At 43.8% G+C, this 26681-nt stretch overlaps 1 protein-coding gene across 1 annotated transcript in view; it reads left to right on the top strand.

Annotated features, from left to right (window-relative positions):
- Positions 1–443: 443 nt before the first annotated feature.
- NDUFS6 (NADH:ubiquinone oxidoreductase subunit S6) overlaps positions 444–26681 on the top strand; it is a 31585-nt gene continuing 5347 nt past the window's right edge. The window contains exons 1-3 of the mRNA XM_073630772.1: positions 444–685; positions 8169–8222; positions 24587–24709. Of these exons, the coding sequence (XP_073486873.1) occupies positions 506–685; positions 8169–8222; positions 24587–24709 (357 nt within the window). The 5' untranslated portion in view covers positions 444–505. The remainder of the gene's footprint in view (positions 686–8168; positions 8223–24586; positions 24710–26681) is intronic.

Below are 26681 nucleotides of genomic sequence, written 5' to 3'. Positions count from 1 at the left end.
CACTTTGGAGGGATTTCCTCTCACTTCCGGTTATGGGACAGAAAAAGGACCAAACTTGACAGGAGTTAAAACACAAAATAAAGTTTTGCCTTTGTTTCTACTTGGACTACTTCCTGAAGTCTATAGCAACCTCCTCCTCTCATACACCCCCATCATTCTCTAATAAATCGCTCATCAATGCTAAGTGCACCTTCCCCTTTCCAGGTACCCATAATGAGAGCACATCACGTATACTGCCAGAAAACTAGATTCAGTAAATGTCCGGCTGTCTAGTTACCTTACAGGCCTACCACCATCACTGACTATTCTCACACCGTGACATTCACCACTAACCTCCACATGTACCGTCCGCCTCCGAAAACAACAGCACCCGGCTAAGCTGTATGACAGCGGCCACGTGACGCGCCTTTCTCTCTTCTTATTGGTTAATTCTACAGGAGAGCTGCCGTAGGTCGCCATCTACTTCCGGGGTCAGAGGGAAGCGAGCCGGGGGGTGACATTAAACATGGCGGCCTCCTGGATTGCACTGGGTCGTGTTTATGTCAGGGGGGTCGTGGGGAAGGGACTGGATGGGGGCACACTGGGCTGTGCGGCCCGCGGCTTGGGGTGTGTGAAGACACAAAGCTGGAGACATCACAGCTCTCTGCAGTCCCAGGCCGGAGAGAAGGTCACCCACACCGGACAGGTCATGTCATGTTTTTTATGGGGTTAACTCCGATGGTGGGCTGCTAAACATACCTGTATGTCTCGAATTATCAATTACTGTGCATGTCACAATCACTGCACTTTATACATGGGTTACATAGTACGGGGAAGCAGAGGAAGTATAGCGGATGTTTGGTTACTAAGATACAATTTTGTGCTGTACATGGAAAATAGGGGGATAGTATTGAATAGGAACTCTAAACAAACCTCTAAGTAATGTAATGAAATATTTTACAGCTGTTTACCAGCTGCAGAATGTATACTGACTATCCAGTCCTGAGATCCACACAGCCCTGGCTGGTAGGACAGGGGGCCTGTTTTTTTCTGCTGCAATGGTAGTAACCCATTCACACACAAAGCATGTTTCAGATTCACACTGTTGTATTGCATATCAGTGTAAACATGCAAAAAAACAAAAAAAAAAAAACCCAAATAATGCTTGGGTGCCGTTCATTGTTAAAGTGGTACTAAACTTAAAGGAGAAGTATAGCCAAAGCTATTGTGGCTGTACTTCTCCTGCAGATCACTGAAATGCAGTCCTATGATCCACTGTTGGCTGATGTCGCAGAGCTGGTCCAGGCTCTGAAAAGATCCCAGGATCCACCCCATCTGCTGAGAACCTGAGCCACCCCCTCCACAGCCCAGCGCTCCAGTGAGCGTGCTTGTAGGCAGAGCAGAGAGCCGGAGACTGATAGTCCTCAGTCTCTGCTCACAGAGTGTTGAGAGTCTATACTTCTCTTCTAAAGCAGAACTCAACCAAAGAGGGGAAGTTCTGCTTTTAGTCCTACTACCCCCCCCCTCTGGCATATTTGATATATCATTTTAGGAGGAGAGATTGGGTACCAAGTTTTGACAGTTCTTCCCCTTCCCTCCCTGCAGTCTTCTGGGATACATCACAGGCCCCAGAAGACTGCGGGACCATTCATAAAGCGCAATGCGGTGGGCAGCAGGCTGTGAAGCAGAAAGCAGCATAGCTGGCTACCCATAGTTAGATGACTTTAGCTGGCAAGGGATCTAATCAGTACATTGGTGGAGGGGAGCATGGCCGTCTTTAATATTGATTGGACCCTGGGCAAAAATTTTCTCGCCCCCCCCCCCCCCCCCCCCATGCAATTTCACTCTCCATCTGCTCTGAGACATACAATAAATAGCAGCTAGACTTAAAATCAGTTTACTGTATGAGATCAGGCCGCAATTTCGATTGGTTGCCAGCTGTTACAGCATATCATTACTGCTTACTGACTGGTTGCTTGCTAGAGGTTACAGCACACATTATAGCTCACTGATTAGTTACTAGAGGTTACAGCAAATGATTTCTGCTTGTTAATTGGTTGCTAGGGATTACTGTACAGTAATACTGCTCACTGATTGGTTGCTAGAGGTTACAGCACATCATCTCCTCACTGCAGGGGGGCATGATATACATATGAATGCCACCTTTATTTACACATCAGTGCCGCCGGCCGCAGCTATTTACTTATGAATGCCGCCGCTATTTACATATGAATGCCGGTTATTTACATGTAAACACAGGGTCTGCAGGTGAGTCATCTGTACACAACAATAGGGCAGAGCAGGGCAGTATTAGTACCAGCACTTCACACTGAGATATCGGGACACAGCACGGGACTAAAACTTCAAGGGACAAGGGAATTTAAACTGGGATAGTTGGCAAGTATGAGGCAGCTGCTTTGGGCCCCACAGCAATAACAGGGCCCAGGGCAGCTGCCCCTTTTGCCCTGCCTTAAAGACAGCCCTGGAGGGGAGAATGCTGGAAGCTTTAGTTCCGCTTTAACACACCAAAAGCGCCAAGCAATAAGTGTGGTGAACGAAGGTGAAAAAGGTGCCACATTTTCACATGTAGGGTAGCCCATTGAAACAAATTGTATGCAAGTAAGGGCACAGGGAACTGGAGCAGTAAATATCCCACAGTATTAAAACACATGAATTAAAACGCATATAAAATTTATGCACAATAGTGGTAATATTGCAAAAAGAGTCCATAGTCTTAGCAATATATATAAAAGTCCAAGGACCAAAAGGGAGGGATGGTGATACCGGGTCCCACACTCAGGGCTGCCATCAAGGGGGAACAGAAACCATGTTCCGATATTCTGAAAAAGACACAGGGGAGAGGCGCCTCGGGGTGTAGATATAGGGCAAATTTATTAGCAACTAGAAAAGCTACAATTTCTGGGGAAATTGTGTGAAGTGTTCTTGCCTCCACCTACAGTAGTCTACAGCTGGAGTGGGCAGAGTAACTGGGTGGAGTGGCTGGAGTAACTGTGAAAATTGTTAAAAAGCTTAATATTTTAAAAAGTATAAATGGTAGTAAAAAAGTTGAAGAAGTCCCTTCATTGGCTGAAAGCTGAAAATTTTTCTCAAAAATTATTTATTTATTTTTTTAACCGCTTCATTACCCGCCCATTGTCATATGACGGCCGCAGATGGGATCTCTCATCCTGGGAGGGTGCACGCCCGCCACTTTGCTCGGGACCTGGTGCGTGTGCCCGGCACTGATCGCTGTATAAATATGAATGGTCCCAAAAATGTGTCAAAAGTGTCCACCATAATGTCGCAGTCACAAAAAAAAAAAAAAAAATCGCAGATCACCTCCATTACTAGTAATAAAATTTTTTTTAAAAATGCCATACATCTATCCTGTATTTTGTAGACGCTATAACTTTTGCGCAAACCAATCAATATACGCTTATTGTGATTTTTTTTTTTTTTTTACCAAAAATATGTAGAAGAATACATATCGGCCTAAACTGAGGAAAAAAATTGTTTTTTTAAAAAATAATTGGGATATTTATTATAACAAAAAGTAAAAAATATTGTGTTTTTTTCAAAATTGTTGCTCTTCTTTTGTTAATAGCGCAAAAAATAAAAACCGCGGAGGTGATCAAACACCACCAAAAGAAAGCTCTATTTGTGGGGAAAAAAGGACATCAATTTTGTTTGGGTACAACGTCACACGACTGCGCAATTTTTGTTTAAAATGCAACAGCGCTGAAAACTAAAAATTGGTCTGGGAAGGAAGGGGGTGAAAATGCCCTGTATTGAAGTGGTTAAAAAATGATTTTTTTTTTTTTTTTTTTTAAATTTTTGGCTGATCATGGGCTTGTCAGCTTTTGTCAGTTCCCACTCTAGTTTTGAACATTCATTCCTATGGGACCAATTTCACCGCAAAAACGATGATATTTCATGAACCATTTGACGCAACGTTCCACAAAGTAACAGCACTCCAATCGGGAACAATCCGCACGTTTCGGTATATTACTGTCTATGTAGTGTAAAAGCTGTGGCAGGAGTTAGGGTGGTAAATTTGGCTATAATAAGAATAATAATATATATGTGAGATAACAGTAACTGGTCTTGCTATGCAAGAACACTTAATTAGTATACACAGGCAACTCACATTTGTGAAGTCATCAGTCTGCGTTTGGTTTAAAATATCCCAACATGGGGGTAGCCGTCAGTTTCACCAATCTGTCCCTGCTTGCTGGGACGCTCGATGTAGACACTGCAAAGTAGTAGAAGTCAGCGGCAGTGGACGAGAACTGAAAACGAGGCTTGGGGTGCAGTTGTAGAGCAGGCAAGGAGAGATGATGTCAGGTAAGTTTTTTGAGCGTACAGACTGCGAGTGACATGGCAGCCGTGCTCCTTCTTCAAGCCTATATCTACACCCAGAGGCACCTCTCCCCTTGTGTCTTTCATTGAAGCAAATTGGAATTTCCTGCGTGACCCCTGATGTTAGTGGGGGCTTAACCACCTTTTTCACCTGGGTACGCCTTCAACTACTTCAACACTGGGCACTTTCTGCCCAGGCCAATTTTCAGCTTTCAAGCTGCCGCACTTCGAATTACAATTGCGAGATCATACAACACTGTACCCATATGAAATTTTTATCTTCTTTTTTTTTTTTTTTTTTTTTTTTTTTTCCTTTTAGACCATTTTCTTTTGGTGGTATTTAATCGCCACTGGGTTTTGTATTTTTGCTAAACAAACAAAAAAAGACACAACATTTTGAAGAAAACTATTGTCTTAGTTTCTGTTATACAGTTTTGCAAATAAGGAATTTTTCCCCTTCATTGATGGGGCTGCACTGATAATCAGTGCCCTGATTATCTGTGTAAGGGCCGATTCACACTGTGCGATGCAAGACACTGCACGTGATTCACACTGCATTGCTGTACAGATCACATGCGATGTTTGTGCGATGCAAATTCAGCCATGCAAACACTATTGCTGAATTCACATCGCATTTGGACCAAACTCGTGCAGGACTTTTTTTTTTTTGTCCGCACCAGAATCGGATCACACCCATGCAATCTGGTTCCTGTCTGAATTCACAGTTCGCACTGCAAACCGATCTGGGGGTGTCATTAACTTTGTATTGACACTGGTATCGGTTCGCAGAGGGCAGTGTGAACCGCTGGCGATTCAGGCGCAATGCGGGAACCCCCACTGGATTTGCAGGGTTTTATGCATTGCACCAGTGTGAACGGAACCTAGATGTCCCCTTTTATACTTGCCGGTTACCGTCTCTCCTCACGGTGTGACAGCACGTGGGGAAAGGCAAGTTTGTTTACATGTGATCAGCTGAGGTTGGAAACAGATGATCACATGGTAAAGGGTCACAGTGATTGGCTCTTTACCGCGATCAGAGTGCGCCAGATGCGCGCCCCAGGGGGTATGCTTCTGGGAGGACATCCATGGACGCCCTCCCAGAACAAGAGAGCCTCACTGTAGCTTTTGGTTATAGTGCAGTTCTGAAGTGGTTAACCACTTCATCCCTGGAAGGTTTTACCCCCTTCATGACCAGGCCATTTTTTGCGATACGACACTGCGTTACTTTAACTGACAATTACGCTGTCGAACGATGTTGTACCCAAATACAATTTATGTTTGTTTTGTTTTTTTTTCCCTCACAAATAGAGCTTTCTTTTGGTGGTATTTAATCACCTCCTGCAGTTTTTTTTTTTTTTGTGCTATAAACTAAAAAACGCCGACCAATTTTGAAAAAAAAAAAAAATTTTTTACATTCTGCTACAAAACATACCCAATAAAAAAAAAAAAAAAAAAAATCGAATTTCTTCATCAGTTTGGGCCAATATGTATTCTGCTACATATTTTTGGTAAAAAAAAATCCCAATAAGCGTATATCGGTTTGCGCAAAAGTTAGTTTTTTTACTAGTAATGGCGGCGATCAGCGATTTTTCAGCGGGACTGCAACATTGCGGCGGACAAGTCGGACACCTAACTGACATTTTTTTGGGGAACCAGTGGCATTATTACAGTGCTAAAAATATGCACTGTTACTGTACTAATGACACAGGCAGGGAAGGGGTTAATACCAGGGGCGATCAGAGGGTTAAGTGTTTCCCTAGGGGGTGCTTTTTAACTGTGGGGGATGGACTCACTGAATGAACAGAAAGATCCGTGTTCCTGCTTAGCAGGAACACAAGATCGCTCTGTTCATTCCTGTCAGAATGGTGATCTGCCTTGTTTAAACTGCCCGATCAGCGTTCTGTGTCTCTGGGGAGCGATCGCGGGTGGCCGACGGACCTCACGTCCACTGGACCCGCTGATTGTCTTTCCCTCTGGCCAATCAGCGCGCACGCGCCCCCACTGGCTATTGCACGAAATGACGTACAGGTACGTTGTTTCACGCAATAGAGCAGGCCGGCCGCATTATATGTAATGCGGCTAGTCGGCAAGGGAATAAACCGTGGGTCAGCAACCTGTTATTTACCCAGTAGCGTCTATAAACGGCACTGGATATACATTGGGGACAGAAAGTATTCAGACCCCCCTTAAATTTTTCACTCTTTTTGTTATATTGCAGCCATTTGCTAAAATAATTTTAAGTTCATTTTTTTCCTCTTTTTTTTACCTCTCTCACCAAGGCTCTTCTCCCCGATAGCTCAGTTTGGCCAGACGGCCAGCTCTAGGAAGGGTTCTGGTCGTCCCAAATGTCTTCAATTTAAGGATTATGGAGGCCACTGTGCTCTTAGGAACCTGAAGTGCAGCAGAAATTTTTTTGTAACCTTGGCCAGATCTGTGCCTTGCCACAATTCTGTCTCTATGCTCTTCAGGCAGTTCCTTTGCCCTCATGATTCTTATTTGCTCTGACATGCACTGTGAGCTGTAAGTTCTTATATAGACAGGTGTGTGGCTTTCCTAATCAAGTCCAATCAGTATAATCAAACACAGCTGGACTCAAATGAAGGTGTAGAACTATCTCAAGGATGATCAGAAGAAATGGACAGCACCTGAGTTAAATATGAGTGTCACAGCAAAGGGTCTGAATACTTAGGACCATGTGATATTTCAGTTTTTCTTTTTTAATAAACCTGCAAAAATGTCAACAATTCTGTGTTTTTCTGTCAATATGGGGTGCTGTGTGTACATTAATGAGGAAAAAAAATGAACTTAAAGGGGAGTTCCCTTTTATTTAAAAAAAAAAAAAAAGTCAGGAGCTACAAATACTGCAGCTGCTGACTTTTAATAATCGGACACTTACCTGTCCCACGGTCCAGCGATGCGGGGGATAGAAGACCCGCTCGTCTCCCCCTCCGTTCGGCGGTGCCGGCATTGCAACTGTGGGCGCCCAGCTGTGGCTTCAATGGTACACACAGTAAAAGCAGGGGTTTTAACCCTTGTGTACACCATCCTAAACTGACAGAAAAAGTGGCTAAACTGACAAAAAAGGTGGCTATATACATACACCTTTTATATTTTATTAAAATAGGTGTAAACGGGGAATTTGGAGGGAAGGCCAGCCTGTTGACATAAGAGCCAGATAATAAACATTTTTGCAAGAAGAGGTCAGCAGTGGCAGTCTGTACATTTTCCTTAAAGTGGTAGTAAACCGCACCTATTTATTTATTTAAAACCCTGCAAGGTAAATGCATAATGTGCTAGTATGCACATTATGAAATACCATAGAATGAAGCCCTCTTCACCTGGTCTTCTGGGTTTGCGTGCTCCGGCTATCTGGTCGTGCCGCGATGACGTCACTCCTGTGCGCATGCACGGACCGCGGCACAGGGGTCTGAAGGGACAGCACGGGTATGCCGTCACTTCAGAGGACATACACCAGTGACATTACCGGCTGGATGCAGTGTTGAATATCTCCTACACCGTGCAGGTTTAGGAGATATTCATGGTACCTACAGGTGAGCCTTCTTATAGGCTTACCTGTAGGCACAAGTGCAAAAGAAATGTTTACTTCCACTTTAAAATAGGTTTATATGAAAGCAGCCAGAAAAAAAAAAAACATTTTCATTGAGGACAATTTAAAAAGGTTTAAAAACATTAGGTGTGAGCTATAATGCTATATGGGTTTGTTTAGTACTATCTTTTCAATCTATCTTCTAAATATAATAATTGTATTATCAGTATTGCAGGTTTAAAGAACACTTAAATGGTTGTCAATAAATATTCTTTATTTTCAGGTATATGAGGAAAATGACTACAGGAAAGTAAGATTTATTGGGAAACAGAAAGAGGTAAGGAAACCTTAAAGCAGAACGCCGGGATCGGCAAAGAAAATCACCCATTAGTACAGCCCCCTACACAAAACACTAAACCATTATTATATTTGTGAAATTCCTTACCATTGAAGAGAAAAGTCTAATTGAGATTTCAGGAAGTCCTCTCTGTAATTCAAAAAATGCAGCATGTATTCTGCCAGGAAGGAGCTGTTACAACAGGGATACATCATATCCTGTCCTCTCTACACTATAATGAAACTACATTCCCCATCGTGCTTTAAGAATTGCAGTGAATGTGGGAGGTACACTAGGCGTGTACATGTTAAATGTGAACAAGCCCCCTTCAACTTAAATCACACTCTCTCATTCTGCAGCCAACCAGCCACATTGTCAGTAACAACCCTAGAGCCACAACAGGAGATGCACATATTCCCCTTACTTGCTTTATGTAATCATTACCGAACTGTAGACGCATGTCCATAATTTATATATTTTACCTGCTGTACTCTGCTGTAATTCAGTATTATAATTATTCCTCCTCCTGCTGCAGCTTTGAGATCTTTCTAACAGCAAACAGTGCTTGTATGGTGTATATGAGTGAAAAATGTACAGCACTAAATGAACATGTATACCCCCAGGAGTAAACCTTGAGATAAAGTAAACATACACACAAAAAAGTGCTGAAATTACCATACTATTCAAACAAAAGAATATAGGTATATGTATATGTGTAAAAGTGTACGTGCTAAAAATACAATAGAATGACAAAATCACTTAAATCAATGATGACGTGAATTGGGTGTTACCATAATATCCAACTAAATGAATATAGGCACATATGACAATGTGTAAAGTGCACATGCTATATCTGTGAATCCTCAGCATAAACAGAATGTGACACAATAGTAAAAAACACCAGATATCCGCGCTTAGGAAGAGAGAACTGCAGCCCCCCTAATAAGGAACACCACCTAAGTGGGGTCCTAGAACAACGAAAACATCTATTTCAGGGAAAGTGGCACTGTTCAAATGATTAATTAAATGTGAGTCCACTACACTACTTAAATATTAACAGCTCTCCATAAAAGTGCAAGGTGCTTCAAATAAATATGTATGAAACAGAAATTAAAGCGGGATTCTGGCCTTAAAAAAAAAAAAGAATTAAAAGTCAGCAGCTACAAACACTGTAGCTGCTGACTTTAAATATGTACTTACCTGTCCTGGGTGCCTGCGATGTCGGCCGCCCGAGGCCGACCCGTCCCTCGGCTCTCGGGTCCCGGCACCGCCATCCTAGGTAAGGGAAACAGGCAGTGGAGCCTTGCAGCTTCACTGCCAGTTTCCTACTGCACACGCGCAAGCGCTCTGTGAATGGCCCCGTGGTGTTCTGGGAACACACACAGTTCCCAGAAGACAACGGGGCCGCTCACCGAGGAGCAGAACACACTGCGGAAGAGGCAGATTAGGAAGACTGTCTAGCAACAAAGGTTTAGGTAAGTTTTTTTTTTTATTTTTTTTTTTTTTTTTTTTTTTTTTTTAGGATTTTTGGTGATTTTTTTTTTTTTTTTTTTTTCTTCAAGGTTACCCACCGCTTTAAGGAAAAATATATAAGTGTAGAGAAAAAAATTATATATCCTAGATACATATAGTTTCACATTTTTCATGTATGGCAGTGATAGTAAAGCACATCACAAATGATATGTGTTGCGTGCTAAATAATGCGTGAATCAGTTACTGAGAAAAAATGTAGCTACATGTGAGCTGAATAAAACATAATTGAAAAATCAATAAATTCCAAAACACATTTCCTGCTACTATACACAATCAAAGAATAAAAAATATATAAGTGACAAATGCTGATGTCAAAGTGAAAAAGTCCCAAACAAATCTATATGTGTATACTACTATACACTATTAAATAACAGTCTGTGAGCGTGATCCGTGCACAAATTCAAAATGAAGGTGGCTCTCCAGTGCTCCCCACTTTCCTCCGCATAACCCACTTGTGCCTGCACTCACCAGAGCGCCTAATCCCTGCAGGGGTAACAGGCGTAGTAGCTGTATTCCAATGGCGGTGTCCCCTTTTGGCAGGTTATCCCTCAGTTAGGCACAACTGCATTCCACCTCTCAAAAGATGTTTCCTCTATCAGTGGACTAAGGCTGAGTGTCCACAGGTCACATGACCAGCACACTAGTACCTTCCGCTATAGAGACATTGCAGTACACAGCATTGCTCCCTGGTGTGACCGCCAAAGAACAAGACCAATGATGATCATAGCAATACCACATGAGTATGTTCTTTGTACCCCCAATAGGCCCCAGAAATAATTGTGTGCATTTTTCTTTTTTATTCTACCTAAAACACGCTGACACTAAACTAAAAAACGATTTTTCTCAAGTCGTCTTCCAGGACGTCACCCTGAGAGATGACTGGTCCCACCTGACAGGAAACACAATCAACAAAGAGGTTAAAACCTCCGTCCCTCCCTGTGCTCCTCAGTTCTTGATTGTGTTTCTCCATAGTGAAACCGTTTTCTTTCTTTTTTTCTTATAGACCTGAAGCCGTGGGCTGGTGGTCTCCCCCTGGGAGCCGAGCCGCAGGCTTGTGAAGTCTTTGGGTCCGTTAGGGCCTGTCCTTCCTGGGGGGGTCTCCCCACTTTCTCAGGGGGGGCGGCAGTTTTGGCAAGAGCCCCCCCCCCCCCCCCGAGAGCTGAAGGACCCGTGGTACAGTGGGGTACCCAGAACTTCAGGGACCATTTTCCTGTTCCTTCTCCCTTACCTGTCGGTGCTCCCTCAGTGCCGGGTACGGCATACTCCTGGCACTCCTGCAGAAGGTCGTGCGGGTGGCTGTCAGTGGGAGATGGCGCCGTTTGGCTGTGAGGATTCGGCACCATCTTGCTGATGACAGGAAGAGAAATGACTCGGCTTCCTCCCTAGCGCCTGAAATTACGTCGTCACGCCTCCCTGGGTCACTTCCGGTCCGGGGTTTCAGCATGGCAACGGCGTTCTGAGCTGGGAGCTGAGGTCTGACCAACGGTGGAGCAAATCCTTCTCTTACCGGATCATCAGCATCAGTCTCAGCAAGAAGTGCAGCACTGGCAGTGGTGACAAGATGGAAAGAGAGGAGAGGCCCTCAGCAGCCGCAGCATCAGAGGAGACCACAGGGGGTGAGTCGACCTAAGCTGGAAGGGGTAATGATGGGGGAGGGGGACCCCGACTCTCCTGCGGGACATAGAAGGGGGGGGGGGCGTTGCTTTCTAACTTGCATATGTGTCTCCTATAGGGGAGGACGGTACTGCCCTGGTGGTCACCAGCCATTCTAAAGCCCCTTCCAGCTCTAAGAGATGCAGATACTGTAATGATAAATTGCCTCAGAATCACTCTAAACCTAAGTGTATCCATAAGCTAGCGGGGAAAAACCAAGTTAGACTTACCGGTAACTTGTTTTCCAGAAGTCTTTCAGGACAGCACCTGAGAGATAGTGACTCCTCCCACCAGACCATAGGAAACACCTTCTTCCTCCAGAACTTTAAAGGGAGGCACCTCCCTACCATACCTCAGTTGTAGAAGAGAAAACCTCCGGCCCCGGCTGGAACACATAAACACATAGGTTAGTCACAGCATAGTATATTAAATACAATAGGGTGGGATGTTGCTGTCCTGAAAGACTTCTGGAAAACAAGTTACCGGTAAGTCTAACTTGGTTTTTCCCAAGGCGTCTTTCAGGACAGCACCTGAGAGGATAACAGAGACTTACCCCCTTAGGGCGGGACAACAGCTTGCAGGACCTTTCTGCCAAACGCCTGATCACTAGCAGATGCGAGGTCCAGCCTGTAATGTTTCACGAATGTGTGAAAACTTGACCATGTTGCCGCCTTGCAAATTTGTTCAGGGGTGGCACCAGCTCTCTCTGCCCAAGTGGCTGCTAGTGCTCTTGTTGAGTGTGCACAAATTCCTGCTGGTGGAGACACACCTGCATACGAATAAGCCTCTGAAATGGATAGTTTCAGCCACCTTGCTAAAGAAACCTTAGAAGCCTGGCAACCTTTCCTGTTGCCCGAGAATAGCGCAAACAGTGAATCTGATGAACGTCTAAAGAGCTTTGTTCTTTCCAAGTAACATAACAAAGTCCTCCTGACATCCAACATGTGGAAACAAGTCTCCTTCTCCCCTGTTGGGTTAGGGCAGAAGATTGGAAGTATAATGTCCTGAACACGATTCTGTACTGAAGCTACCTTTTGGTAAGAATTTCTGGTCTGTCCTAAGTATAACCCGATCTGGAAAAATAGACAAATAGGGTTCCTTAATTGATAAAGCGTTAAGCTCACTGATCCTGCGTACAGAGACAATGGCAATCAGAAACGCAGACTTAAAAGTGAGATATCTGAGTGGCGCTTGTTCCAAAGGCTCAAAGGGACTCTTTGTTAGAGACTGAAGGACTATCGACAGCTCCCATTTAAGAAAAACCTTAAGCGGTGCTGGTCTGGATCTCATAAGAGATCTAAAGAATCTGGTTACCAATGGATTTGAGGCCACAGATTTTTCTAAGAACACTGCTAGCCCAGCAGCCTGCACCTTCAAGGTACTAACTGCTAGCCCCTTGTCAGCTCCAACCTGTAAAGATTCTAGAATAACAAGACTCCCTGGGTCCTGGGCAGGTGAATTACACCATGTATTATAAACCTTCCAGACCTTGGAATAAATGTCCCTAGTCACCTTTTTCCTACTCACCTAGTGTTGAAATCAACCAGTTGGAAAAGCCCTTGCTTTTTATTAGCTGCTCTTCAGATACCAGGCTGTGAGAGCCAAAGTGGCTACCTCTGGATTATTTACGGGACCTTGTAATAGTAAATCGTGCCTGAGGGGCAGATGCCAATAAGGCTTGACCGCCATTCTCAGAACGGTTGAAAACCAGGCCCTTCTTGGCCAAAAGGGCGTGATTAGGATTAACTGGAATGGGGGGAAGCGTAGCAAAGATAGAATTTCCATGGATACGCCAAAGCATCTGTCCCTAGTGACCCGTCGTGATTGTTTATGGAAAAAAATTGAGGAACCAGGGCATTCTCCTTTGAGGCGAACAGGTCCACCTCTGGCAGACCCCATTTTTTGGAAATCCTAGCAAAAACTTCTGGGTTCAGAGACCATTCTGCTTCCTGAATCGGGTTTCTGCTCAGGAAATCTGCCACCTTGTTCAGAGACCCCTTTAGGTGGACTGCTGATAGAGAACAGCAAGTGTCCTTCTGCCCACAGAAGAATGTTCATTGCTAGTACCTGCAGCAATTTGCTCCTTGTGCCTCCCTGCCTGTTTATATAAGCCACAGCCGTGGCATTGTCTGTTATTATTTGAACATGCTGAGCTTGAAGATCCTGAGCAAATGACTTCAAGTCAATCGCCTTGAGCTCTCTCCAGTTTGAGGACTTTGTTGCCTCTTTCCTGGACCAGTTTCCCTGAGTGAAACCCTTTCCTAGGTGGGCCCCCCAACCCTGGGAACTGGCATCGGTTGTCAGTCTTTTTTCGATCGGAAAAGCCCAGACTAACCCCTCTGATAGGATATCCTGCCTCTTCCACCACCATAGTGACCTCTTCACCTGAGTTGGAATTTTCACCTCTGATTCTAGGGATTCCAAATTGTGATCCCAAGATCTTAGAAGAAAGGCTTGCAGATGTCTGAAGTGTAGCCTTGCCCACTGAACAACCGGCATTGATGAAGTCAGAACACCCAGAGCTGACATGACCCGCCTTACCGTCAGATCCTGGTTGGTCTGCAATAAAGACACTGTATCCTGGATTTTTTCCTTCTTCTCTGAAGGAAGAAAGATCTTTTGATCTACAGAATTTATTACATACCCTAGAAACCGAATCTCCTGAGATGGGTCCAGGGAAGATTTTTGGAGATTTAGAATCCATCCGAGAGACTCCAGATGGCTGCATGCTCTGCCTAAATTGCTCTGCAATTCCTCTCTTGAGGGGGCGAAAAATAGCAGAGTGTCTAAATAAAGAATTACTGCGATTCCTTGAAGACAAAGCGGAGCTAGGGCCTCTGCCATCACCTTGGTGAAAATTCGGGGTGCGGATGATAGCCCGAAGGGTAAGGCTCTGAATTGTAGATGCTGAATCCTGCCTTCCATCCTTACCACCAACCTGAGATACCTCTGGGACTGGGACGAGATTGGAATATACAGGTATGCATCTTTTAAATCCACTGACGCCATGAAGCAACCCAACGCCATGATTGAAAATTGAGTCCATCTTGAACTTTCTGTATTTGATAGCTACGTTTAGCGGCTTTAGATTGAAAATTAATCGAAATCTTCCTGTTGGTTTTTTTACCAGGAAGACATGAGAATAGAACCCCTCCTGCCATTCTTCTGGTGGCACTGGGATTACTACACCCTCCTGCATCAGTTCCTCGAGAGAGGACTTCATGGCCAGGGCCCTTATTGGATCTCGAGGGGTATTTGTTATCAGAAACCTTCTTGGGGGGCTTCTGGAAAACTCGAGAGTATAGCCCTGCGAGAGAGTGGTCAGAATAAACTGATTTCAAGTTATCCCTGACCACTGCGGAAAAAACTCTCGTAATCTTCCACCAACCCGCAGGGACGAGTTATTGCGATTTCTCGGCCTGTGAAGGAGGACGGAAGAGAATTCCGCCTTTACCCCTCGCTTTTTGTGCGGACCAATTTTTCCTCCTCCCCTGAAACTTACTGTCCTGCTCTTGAGCTTTTTGAGGTCGAAAAAGACGTTTTGGGCCTGCTTCTTCTTTTTGACCGGGAAGGACTTCTTTTTATCAGCAGTTCTGTCTAGGATATTATCTAGATCAGGGCCAAAAAGAAGGTCACCTGAAAAGGGAATACCACAAAGCTTGCTCTTTGAAGCTGTATCACATGGCCAGGTTTTTAGTCATAAAGCTCTTCTTGCAGCATTTGTCAAAGCTGTTGACCTAGCTGACATTTTGATTGCTTCAGCCGAAGCATCCGCAATATAAGCAACTGCAGAGATCAGGGTAGGAAAGGAATCTAAGATCTCCTGCTTAGGGGAATCTGCCACTATATGTGATCTAAGTTGGTTCACCCAGTATTCCAGATTTCTGGTTACACATGATGTGGCCATTGCTGGCTTCAAATTGCTCATAGAAAATGATAAATCAGCGCGAAGTGGTATATATGCGTAATGAAGCTGCTGAACACTAGGGTCAAAGAACAAATCCCTAAATACAATTAAACATCAGATAGTGCAGCGCTAAAATCCAAATAGAACATTAAAAAACCATTAAAAACCACCACAGTAGCAAATAAGTCCATAGAAGTAATCAATGAAACATCCTCAAGTGCGAGCGGACACCCGTTTGCAGAAAAGTGATTCAGGCAGCCCTCCACCAAGGGATAAGATGGCCTCTCACCTGAAGGAATGGACCCTTTAATTACAGAGGGTCAAAAATCGCCTTTTTCATGTAATCAAGCAAGGTGTAGCATGTATAGGCATCCGTCAGGGCTCAGGTGTCAAACGCTCCAATGGGACCATGGGACTCCGGTAACAGACACTCCAATAGGACCAAGCTGTTTATCTGCAACCTTCTCTTCTAGGAATTCTCTTCCATTTTGGCCCTGCAAGAAGGACATCTCTTTTTTGGGTCAGAGCTTTTAGCCTGTAGAGAAAAAAACAAAAAGGGGGAAAAAAACCAGGGGACCTTTTTAGTGAGACCCAGTCTCAGCTTCACAAGAATCACCCACAGGTGCACTAAGAAGAAGCCAGTCAGCCTCTAGTGCCCAGACAGGCCCCTTGCCACTAGGGGGTAGAAAAAAAGGGATAGACCAAACACCAGGTAAAGGAAAAAAGGCAGACTTTAACCGCTGCTCCTACCTGAGCTTTGCTGGCGCCTGTGCCTGTCCCCACCGCTGCAGACCCTGACTCCTCCATCTCTGGTGCAGCTTTCCACTCGTGGCTTCATACACCGCTTCCGGACTCCCCATAGGTGGCAGCAGGGCGGCTGGTTCTGGTCATGCTGGAGAGACACAGGGAAGCTTCCGCAGGAGACTAGCAGATGACAACGACAAGTAGCAAGGTCAGACAGGCAGGGTCATTCACGGCAGATCAAATCGGGTACTAGGTGCAGGCAGGATCGTAGTCAGGAACAAGCCAGGTCAAACCAGATCAGCAGTGCAGGTGCCAGGGAGAAAGCAGAAGATTAGTCACAGGACAAGCCGGGGTCGGTACAGGCAGATTTCAAGGGAAGGTTACAAGACAAGCCAGGAATCAGGATACAGGTTCACAGGGTGCTGGATACTCAGAAGCTGAAGACAAGGCAGCACCAGGCCAGGTACTAACTGGACTTAAACTGTTTGGCGCCAACGTGGGCGCGCGCGCTGACGGACAGGGGTGCGTGCAGGCGCCGATAGCGCACAGGGATGCGCAACGGCTACTGTTTGTTCTCCTGTTCGCGCATGCGCACATCTATGTGTCAAAGCCCGGTTTCTGTGTGAAACAGGAATATATCTTTTTCTGTGCCTTAGAAATCTTCGAGGCTGTCTGCTGATGGATGCATCCTGACACCTCCTCATAAAAAAAAAATCAGGTTTGTTTGACAACTTCTTCCTTTCGTGGATCCATGCTGTCTGTTGCTTAAAATATTTTTTTCCAGCAAGGACTCTTCTATGTGGTCTTTTTTTAAACTCTCCAGTATCTCCCCAACTATAGAAGTTAAACTAACAGGTCTATAGTTACTTGGTAAATACTTTGATCCCTTTTTAACCAGTTCAATACAGGGAATTTTTACCCCCTTCCTTCCCAGGCCAATTTTTAGTTTTCAGCGCTGTCGCACTTTAAACGACAATTGCGCGGTCGTGCAACTTTGTACCCAAAAAAAATTGACGTCCTTTTTTCCCCACAAATAGAGCTTTCTTTTGGTGGTATTTGATCACCTCTGCGGTTTTATTTTTTGCGCTATAAACAAAAGAAGAGCGACAATTTTGAAAAAAAACACAATATTTTTTACTTTTTGCTATAATAAATATCCCAATTTTTTTAAAAAAAACCTAATTTTTTCCTCAGTTTTGGCCGATACGTATTCTTCTACATATTTTTGTTAAAAAAAATCGCAATAAGCGTATATTGATTGGTTTGCGCAAAAGTTATAGCGTCTACAAAATACGGGATAGATTTATGGCATTTTTTTTTTTTTTTAATTATTTATTTATTTATTTTTACTAGTAATAGCGGCGATCGCGATTTTTTTTTTTTTTTCGTGACTGCGACATTATGGCGGACACATCGGACACTTTTGACACATTTTTGGGACCATTCACATTTATACAGCGATCAATGCTATAAAATTGCATTGATTACTGTGTAAATGTGACAGGCAGGGAAGGGGTTAACCACTAGGGGGACACAAGGGGTTAATTATGTTTCCTAAGGGAGTGATTCTAACTGTAGGGGGCGGGGACGTTCAAGGGGAGGAGACCAATCAGTGTTCCTCTGTACTGGGAACACAGATCGGTCTCCTCTCAACTGACAGAACATGGATCTGTGTGTTTACACACACAGATCCACGGTCCGGCCCGGTTAACGGGCAATCGCGGGTGCCCGGCGGACAACGCGGCCGCCGAGCACACGCACCGGGTGCCGAGCAACGCGGCGCGCGCGCCCCCTAGGCGGCAGGGAAGCCCAGGCCATCATATGACGTCCACCCAGGATGGGAGATCCCATCTGTGGATGTCATTTGACAATGGCCGGGTAGGGAAGTGATTAAATATGGGCACCACATTGGCCCTGCGCCAATCCAGTGATACCATTCCAGGCATTAACGAGTCCCTAAAAATTAGAAACAATAGCCTTGAAATGACAGAGCTCAATTCTTTTAGGATCTGTGGGTGGATGCCATCTGGTCCAGGTGCTTTTTCCACCTTTATTCTGCCTAAATATTTCTGGACCATATCCCTTTTGAGCCATTGTGGATCATTTGTGGCTGTGTCAATACCACCTCCATTATGGACATGAGCTCCCCCATGCTCCTTTTTGTACACAGAGCAAAAGAAAGCATTTTAATAAATTTGCCTTCTTTTTGTCCCCGTCACCCACTCTAGATTATTTTGTAAAGGGCCTTCAAGCTCAGACCTGACCTTTTTACTATTAATATATTTGAAGAATTTTTTGGGGTTTGTCCTACTATCTTTTACAATATGTATTGTAACATTTAAACGATGATAGCGTTCCTTCATTTTTATATTTTTTTAAAAGCTCTTTTTTTTGTTTGTTTATAGCTATTTTAACTTTGGCCGTGAGCCACACAGCTTTTATTTTTAGCCTTTTAAACTTATTGCCCATGGGAATATACTTGCAGTGAGTTTACATACAGTCACTTTGAAGAATGCCCATTTCTGTTCCATGTCCATTGATGCCAATATTGCCTCCAAGTCTAAGTCCTGGAGAGCAGCGCCCACATCCTTGAAAAATATGCTCTCTTAAAGTTAAGTGTATTTATCTTACCTGTATGTTTTTGTTGCTTACAGCTAACATTAAATGAAATCATGTTATGGTCACTGATACCCAGATGCCCTTTTATATGAATATTGGTAATAAGCCCTGCATGGTTTGAGATTACTAGGTCCAGCAGAGCTTCACTCCTAGTCGGGTCCTCAATAAAATTGTCTTGTAATAGGTTTATAAATTTTTGCCCTTTTTAACTGTCCCAGCAGTGCCATTACTCCAGTCAATTTCCGGGTAGTTTAAATCCCCCATTATTATAACTGTTCCAGCCCTTTCCATCTGTGCCAAGGAGCTTAGTCTCTCTAACTCTGTCTGTGCTCTCTGCAGATTACAGTACTGTATGAAATCATTTCACTTCCCTTATGTCCCCAATGCTTTAGCCCATGCCCTGCATGCAGTTTTATAATGTCTATCTATCTATCTATCTATCTATCTATCTATCTATCTATCTATCTATCTATCTATCTATCTATCTATCTATCTATCTATCTATCTATCTATCTATCTATCTATCTATCTATCTATCTATCTATCTATCTATCTATCTATCTATATCTCTGTTCTTTCTGCCTGGAAACTTGAGATTGTCCATAGCAACCAAAAAATGTCCCTTTACGTCACAAGTGGCTTTAGACCAGCTAGAAAACAGCGATGATAAATTAGAACACTTGCAGAATTGAGCGATAGTGAATCGTGGGGAAATTTATTTTATTACTATTATTTTTTTTATTTTTTTTTTAATTATTTATATTTATTTATAATATAATTTTATGATTTTGTGTTTAAAACTTCACCATACCCGGGATATCTACTAGACTCTTGGTGGATAGATATAAGTGTGTTATTGCTAAGAATTACAGACCTACAATATAAAACGCCAAATTTCTATGCAAAATAATTGTACCACTTTGAGACGCAAAAATCTGAAATAATCATACCGCCAGGGAGGTTAAGATCAGCAGCGGCAGATACAGAGGCATCCAACGAATCATCAGGGTTGGGGAAGGTGCCTGGCTGTCCAAAGCAGACATAGCAGATGCCTTTTTAAGCTTCTTCAAATCTTACCATCACTTTGGCAGTGGCATGGGGTAAAGTGGAGGGGATTGTATTATTTTGCCACCAAGCTCACTTTTGGTTCCAAAAGCGGCCCCTGGTTGTTTGACACCTTTGCACAGACGCTCATTTGGATTCTCACTCATGTGGAAGGTTGTCATGATGTCATTCATTACTTGGATGATTTCCTCCTTTTATAGAGAGTTCCAAGCAGGCCCCTGCTGATCTATGGAAATTGGTATCTGTTTTTGCAGCACTCAATGTTCCACTGGCAGTCAAGAAGCTGGAAGACCCGGTGACGGCTCTCACCTTTTTGGGGATAACCCTGGATACGCAGGTCATGCAGTCTAGTTTACCTGCAGACAAGCTTGGTAGAATCAGAGATTGTATCCATTCGTTTACTATCTCTCAAGCTTGTTCTAAGGTGGAGTTGCAATCTTTGTTAAGCATGTTAAATTTTGCGATGAGGAACATTGCGCAGGGAAGGTCTTTCATCTTGAGATTGTTAGCTTTGTTTTTGTCAGCCCCTGACTCTGACTTTCGGGTAAAGCTGGATGCTGCAGCTTTGGCTGACCTACGCAGAATGGGATTGCCATGTTCATCCCCGCGGAGTCCATATTCTCTCCTCAGGTTGTGATGGATGCAGCGGCCACTGCCGTTTTCCTGCCATTTTTGGCACTCAAGGAGGAGATCTTAGCCAGCCCAGGGTTGACAGAGTCTTCTGCATTGTTTGAAATCTATCCTATAGTGTCCAGCAGCCCAGGTGTGGGGTAGGTTGTGGCCAGGGCAAACGGTTGTTTTCTCAACGTACAATCAAGCTGCCATAGAGATCCTCAACAAAGGTAGATCTAGGTTGTAAATCATCATGTCCTTCGTTCGCAGGCTGATTTGTTTATCCCTGCAGTTTCATTTTCATATACATTGCAGATTCATTAGTGGGGCAGAGAATGTGGTAGCAGATGCTCTGTCACGGTTTAACTGCCCATTGTTTTTTCGACAGATCCCAGAAGCAGATACCTGTGCCACGCCATCCCCGCAGTCCTCTCTTCTGATGATGGATTAGTTTCCCATTGGGCCAACACTGCTGCATTGATTGATTAAATCTATATCAGTCAACACTAATGCCGCGTACACACGGGCAGACCTTTCGACCGGACTGATCCGACAAACTTTCCAGCGGACTTTCAACAGACTTCCGACGGACTTTCTAACGAACAGACTTGCCTACACACGATCACACCAAAGTCCGACGGATTCGTACGTGATGACGTACACCGGACTAAAATAAGGAAGTTGATAGCCAGTAGCCAAAAGCTGCCCTAGCGTTGGTTTTTGTCGGTCGGACTAGCATACAGACGAACGGATTTCTAGGTCTGGCGGAGTTACGACGTAAAGATTTGAAGCCTGTTCCAAATTTAAAGTCCGTCAGATTTGCGACTGGAAAAGTCCACTGAAGGTCCGGTGAAGCCCAGACACGATTGGCTTGTCCGCCGGATTTGGTCCGTCGGTGTCCGTCAGACCAGTCCGGTCAAAGTCCAACCGTGTGTACGCCCCATTAGAAGGCTTATGTCACAGCCTGGGAAACCTTTCAGGTCTTCCTGTCTGGGTTTCCTTGGTCATGACGTTTGTTACCTGCTGGCTTTCATGGCTTTTTGTCGTTCTCAATTGAAGCTGTCGTATGGCACAATCAAAACTTATCTGGCAGGGGTTCAGCATTTTTTGTCCTTTACAGGACCCAAATAGACCACCCATCTTTTCAACCCATTCCGTCTAAGCCATTCTGAGAGGGATTCGGAGGAGTAGTCCTCCTCCTTCCATCAGCAGACTCCCCATCTCAGGACACATTTTCCGGGGCTCGTCGGAGTTGCTGACCAGGTCACCTTTAGGGAGGCTGCTCAGCGTGGTCCTCCAAAGCAGCCATTTACTTGGCGTTCTACGGGTTCCTCAGGCCGGGCGAGTTCCCATGTGCTCGCAGTTAGCCAGTTGGTTAGACATCCAGATCTTTTCCAGCTACATTTGAGTATGTGTAAGACGCAGCAGTTTGGGACCAGCACGGACATCAGGTTTTTCAAGACGGGCAGTGCTTGGTGCCCCGTGGTAGTATTAGACCAGCTGTTGGCGTTGCTCATAGATAAACCAAGGAATAGTCCCTTGCTACCTTTCCCTCATGCTCCCCTCATGGTGGCACAATATATCAAACATTGCTGCACATTATTGACCAACCTGGGGTTAAACCTGGCGGTGTTTTTTGGGCACTCCTTCAGGATAGGGGCGGCTTCCGCAGCTTTTCGTCAGGGGGTCCCGGCGCACATTATCAAAAAATTGGGCAGATGGAACTCTGGAGCGTGTTTCTCCAGATATGCCCCAGACCCGCAAATTGAGATGTCTCAGGCTTTCAGGCATTTGGCTGAATGATGTAATGTTACCTTAAATAAACCTGTTGGCTGATTTATCCTACTGTCTTTATTTTTCACTTGCTCATGTTCCTTTATCATGTTCTTACTCGTTTTTGCATAAAGACTCCAAGTACAAATGTATTTTATGTGATAGACCAACACAAAGTGGAACATAATTGTGAAGTGGTAGGAAAATGATAAATGGTTTTCAAAAGTTTTTACAAATCTGTGAAGTGTTCCGTGCATTTGTATTCAGCCCCAATACTTTGTAGAACCACCTTTTGTTGCAATTGCAGCTGCAAGTCTTTTTTTGGGTATGTCTCTACCTGCTTTGCACATCTAGAGTGAATTTTTGCCCATTCTTTGCAAAATAGCTCATGCTCTGTCAGATTGGATGGAGAGCATCTGTGAACAGCAATTTTCAAGTCTTGCCACAGATTCTCAATTGGATTAAGGGCTGGACTTTGGGCCATTCTAACACATGAGCATGCTTTGATCTAAACCATTCCATTGTAGTTCTGGCTGTATGTTTAGGGTCGTTGTCCTGCTGGAAGGTGAACCTCTGCCCCAGTCTCAAGTCTATGCAGACTTTAACAGGTTTTCTTCTAAGATTACCCTGTATTTGGCTCCATCCATCTTCCAATCAACTCTGACCAGCTTCCCTGTCCTTACTAATGAGAAGCATCCCCACAACATGATGCTGCCCCCACCATGTTTCACAGTGGGAATGGTGTGTTCAAGGTGATGTGCGGTGTTAGTTTTCGGTCACACATAGCGTTTTGCTTTTAGGCCAAAAAGTTCAATTTTGGTCTCCTCTGACCAGAGCACCTTCTTCCACATGTTTGCTGTGTCCCCCACATGGCTTCTTGCAAACTGCAAATGGGACTTCTTATGGCTTTCTTTCAACAATGGCTTTCTTCTTGCCACTTCCATAGAGGCCAGGTTTGTGGAGTGCACAACTAATCGTTGTCCTGTGGACAGAATCTCCCACCTGAGCTGTGGATCTCTGCAGCTCCTCCAGAATTACCATGGGCCTCTTAGCTGCTTCTCTGCTTAATGCTCTCCTTGCCCAGTCTGTCTGAATGATGGATTCAATAGTGCTCCGTGAGATGTTCAAAGCTTGGGATATTTTTTGTTTATAACGTAACCCTGCTTTAAACTTGTCCACAACTTTATCCCTGACCTGTCTGGTGTGTTCCTTGGCCTTCATTATGCTGTTTGTTCACTAAAGTTCTCTAACAAATCTCTGAGGGCTTCACAGAACAGCTGTATTTAGACTGAGATTAAATTGCACACAGGTGGACTCTATATTTACTAATTAGTGACTTCTGAAGGCAATTTGGTTCCACTAGATTTCAGTTAGGGGTATCCGAGTGAAGGGGGCTGAATACAAATGCATGCCACACTTTTCAGACATTTTATTTGTAAAAAAATTTGAAAACCGTTTCTCGTTTTCCTTCCACGTCACAATTATATGCCACTTTGTGTTGGTCTATTGCATAAAATCCCAGTAAAATACATTCATGTTTGTAACATGACAAAATGTGGAAAATTTCAAGGAGTATGAATTCTTTTTCAAGTCACTTTGTGTGTGTATAGATAGATAGATAGATTGGTTATGATAGATATATATATCTATCATAACCAAACTAATCTATTTTTCGAATTATCAGATGAAAGTAATGCATAATGCAGATCCTGTGCTGAGCTATTTGTTGGCCACTTAGTATTTTTCTCGAAGCACAGCAAATGCTTTATTTCTCATCCCTACTCATTTATCTGCTAGAGAAAATGCGTTTGTATTTCTCCAGTAGGATTGATTTTCAGAGACCAAGCATTAATAATAAGGTCATCCATGCCTTGAGTGCCGTGCATTAAGTGACAGTAGTATGGCCTTTTTGTCATTCAGAAGTGTCAAGGCATCGCATGGCCGTCCCACAAAGTAGGAAGATGGGGTCTTTCAGCTGCCACAGTCGGTGCCTTGATGTCTGCCAGAGTAACCTGGAAGGTATTTGTGTTGTCAGTCACTGAGACATCACATTACTTTAAACTGTAACACAGCCTATGTGCGGTTAGCTGTCTTATCCATCAGCATGAGCAGATGGAAACAGTACATCATTTTAATGCACCTATTAGGAATACCCCCATAAGAAGACAGAAACTTATTCTGTGCAAATAGAAGATACTAAGAGTTATGTTCATGGCTGTCTAAATATGAGGCTGTTCTAGTGGTATTAAATAATTTTATAAATTTCAAAGCACACTACCACAGGAACTGGGTTCATACAAACTTTGCTTTTACATATAAGGTTAATGAGTTTTATATTTTGTTACTTGGAAGGTAATTTTAGGCATTAGATCATGGGTTGTTACAAACTGCTCAGCATCTGTCTTGCCTTAAAAAGCCATATGTGTTTGCATCCATTTGACAGTGTTTGTCTTTGTAGGTGAATGAGCAGTTTGCTGTTAACCTGATTGCGGAACAGCCTATTAATGAATCTGAAAACCGAGTTGTATCGTGTGATGGAGGAGGTGGAGCTTTGGGTCATCCTAAAGTATACATCAACTTGGTAAGTTGGAAAGGGTACAGTGAGCCGCTGCCCCCATTTATAACTGGCCTTAAAGCAAAGCGCTTTCGAGGGCAACAAAATGACTAAAAAAAAAAAAAACAAGGAAAAATCCAAGCTCTACCTTCCGACCAGCTTGCGGCCGACCAAATGAAACCTGTCTAATAGTATGCGTTAAAAACAGGGTTTAGTCTGCACACGTTTGCAAATGCATGCGTAAGTTACAGGCCCCACCAAGGCACCCTGTTATCTGTAGTTCCTACCGCTGACTAATGAGAGACTCCACAATGGAAGTACATGCATTCTGATGGGGTAGATGAAGTGCAGATGGGCTGGAGGGAGCCCACCACTCCTTTAAAGGTACAGGGACACACTGAACACCCAGCAAGCTGTCAGCAAGTAGAGCTTGGATTTTTCCTTGGTTGTTTTTTGTCGTTAAGTTGGAGAGTAGATGCATTGCTGTGATCTTAATAAAGAGAACCTATGCTATAAAATACGTAAGAAAAAGTTAATAGCATCATTGATGTATAACTGCATTGCCAATTAGGTTTTACAGTTTGATATGCTTTTCATGAAGCTTCTTAGCTGGGTCTACACATGAGTCTCAGTCCAATTTGGAATTCATACTCTGTGCTACAAAGGAGTGCAAGCTCTCCAGAAAAATAAAATGGAAGTTTTACTGTACATTCACTGGCCCAGTTCAGAAGATTGACAAGTGGCTGTGCTGCCTTGGTGGTGATATCTCTCACTGGATTAACACAGGTGAGTATAGGACTGGTGGAGGGGCTTGGGTAAAAAACAGATAAAATAGTGTATTGACACCAAATGTACAGTTACACTTTAATCACTTAAGGACCAAAAGATTTTCCCCCTTAATGACCAGGCTATTTTTTGCGATACGGCACTGCGTCGCTTTAACTGACAATTACGCTGTCGTTTTCCCACAAATAGAGCTTTCTTTTGGTGGTATTTGAAAAAAAAAAAACAATATTTTTATATTTTTGCTATAATAAATACCCCCCAAAAAATAAACAAATTTCTTCTTCAGTTTAGGCCAATATGTATCTACATAGTTTTGGTAAAAAAAAAATCGCAATAAGCGTATATTGATTGGTTTGCACAAAAGTTATCGTGTCTACAAAACAGGGGATAGATTTATGGCATTTTTATTTATTTATTTTTTATTGGTAATGGCAGCAATCAGTGATTTTTAGTCGGACTTCGACATTGTGGCGGAGAGATTGGACACCTAACTGACATTTTTGACACTTTTTTTTTTTTTTTTTTTGGGAACCAGTGACATTTATTACAGTGATCAGTGCTAAAAATATGCACTGTTATTGTACTGACACTGGCAGGGAAGGGGTTAACATCAGGGGCAATCAAGGGGTTAAATGTGTATGGGGAACTGTGTGACTGGGGAAACGCACAGATCCGTCTTCCTGCATAGCAGAAAGACAGGATCTGTATGCTCTCCTGTGTCAGAACGGAGATTTGCCTTGTTTACACAGGCATATTCCTGTTCTGTCACTGCGGGGAACTATCGTATGTGGCCGGCGAACATTGAGTCTGCCCCACCCGCTGATTGGCTCCCCCACTGGCCAGTGGGCGTGCGCACCTCCAGCAGCACGCGCGCGGCCACAAATCGTCATATACGAGTCGACGTACAATGATGGCGATTCGCGGGAAGCAGCCACAGTACAACTGCGGTGGCTGGTCCTTAAGCGGTTAAAAAGCAGTGGTAAATACTTCCTTATGGCTCAAAATGATCTTTTCCTGGGTGCTGTCACCTTGTTTCTGTTTGCGTGATTTTTGGACATGCACCACCTGTGTGCTCAGCTTTAATTTGAAAGAAACTTGTACTGAGAGAAATACAAAATTGCTAGTTGCCTGTCTCTGGTGTGGGCCAGTCTGCTAGAAAGTATTCATATGAAGCATGCAGATCAGGAATTTGAGAGTGGAATTACAGCTGCTA

This window comes from Aquarana catesbeiana, linkage group LG05, assembly GCF_042186555.1.
Source record: "Aquarana catesbeiana isolate 2022-GZ linkage group LG05, ASM4218655v1, whole genome shotgun sequence".
NCBI classification, from domain to species: domain Eukaryota; kingdom Metazoa; phylum Chordata; class Amphibia; order Anura; family Ranidae; genus Aquarana; species Aquarana catesbeiana.
The sequence above is the reverse complement of the archived record's forward strand: the minus strand, read 5'-3'. Positions and strand labels throughout refer to the sequence as shown.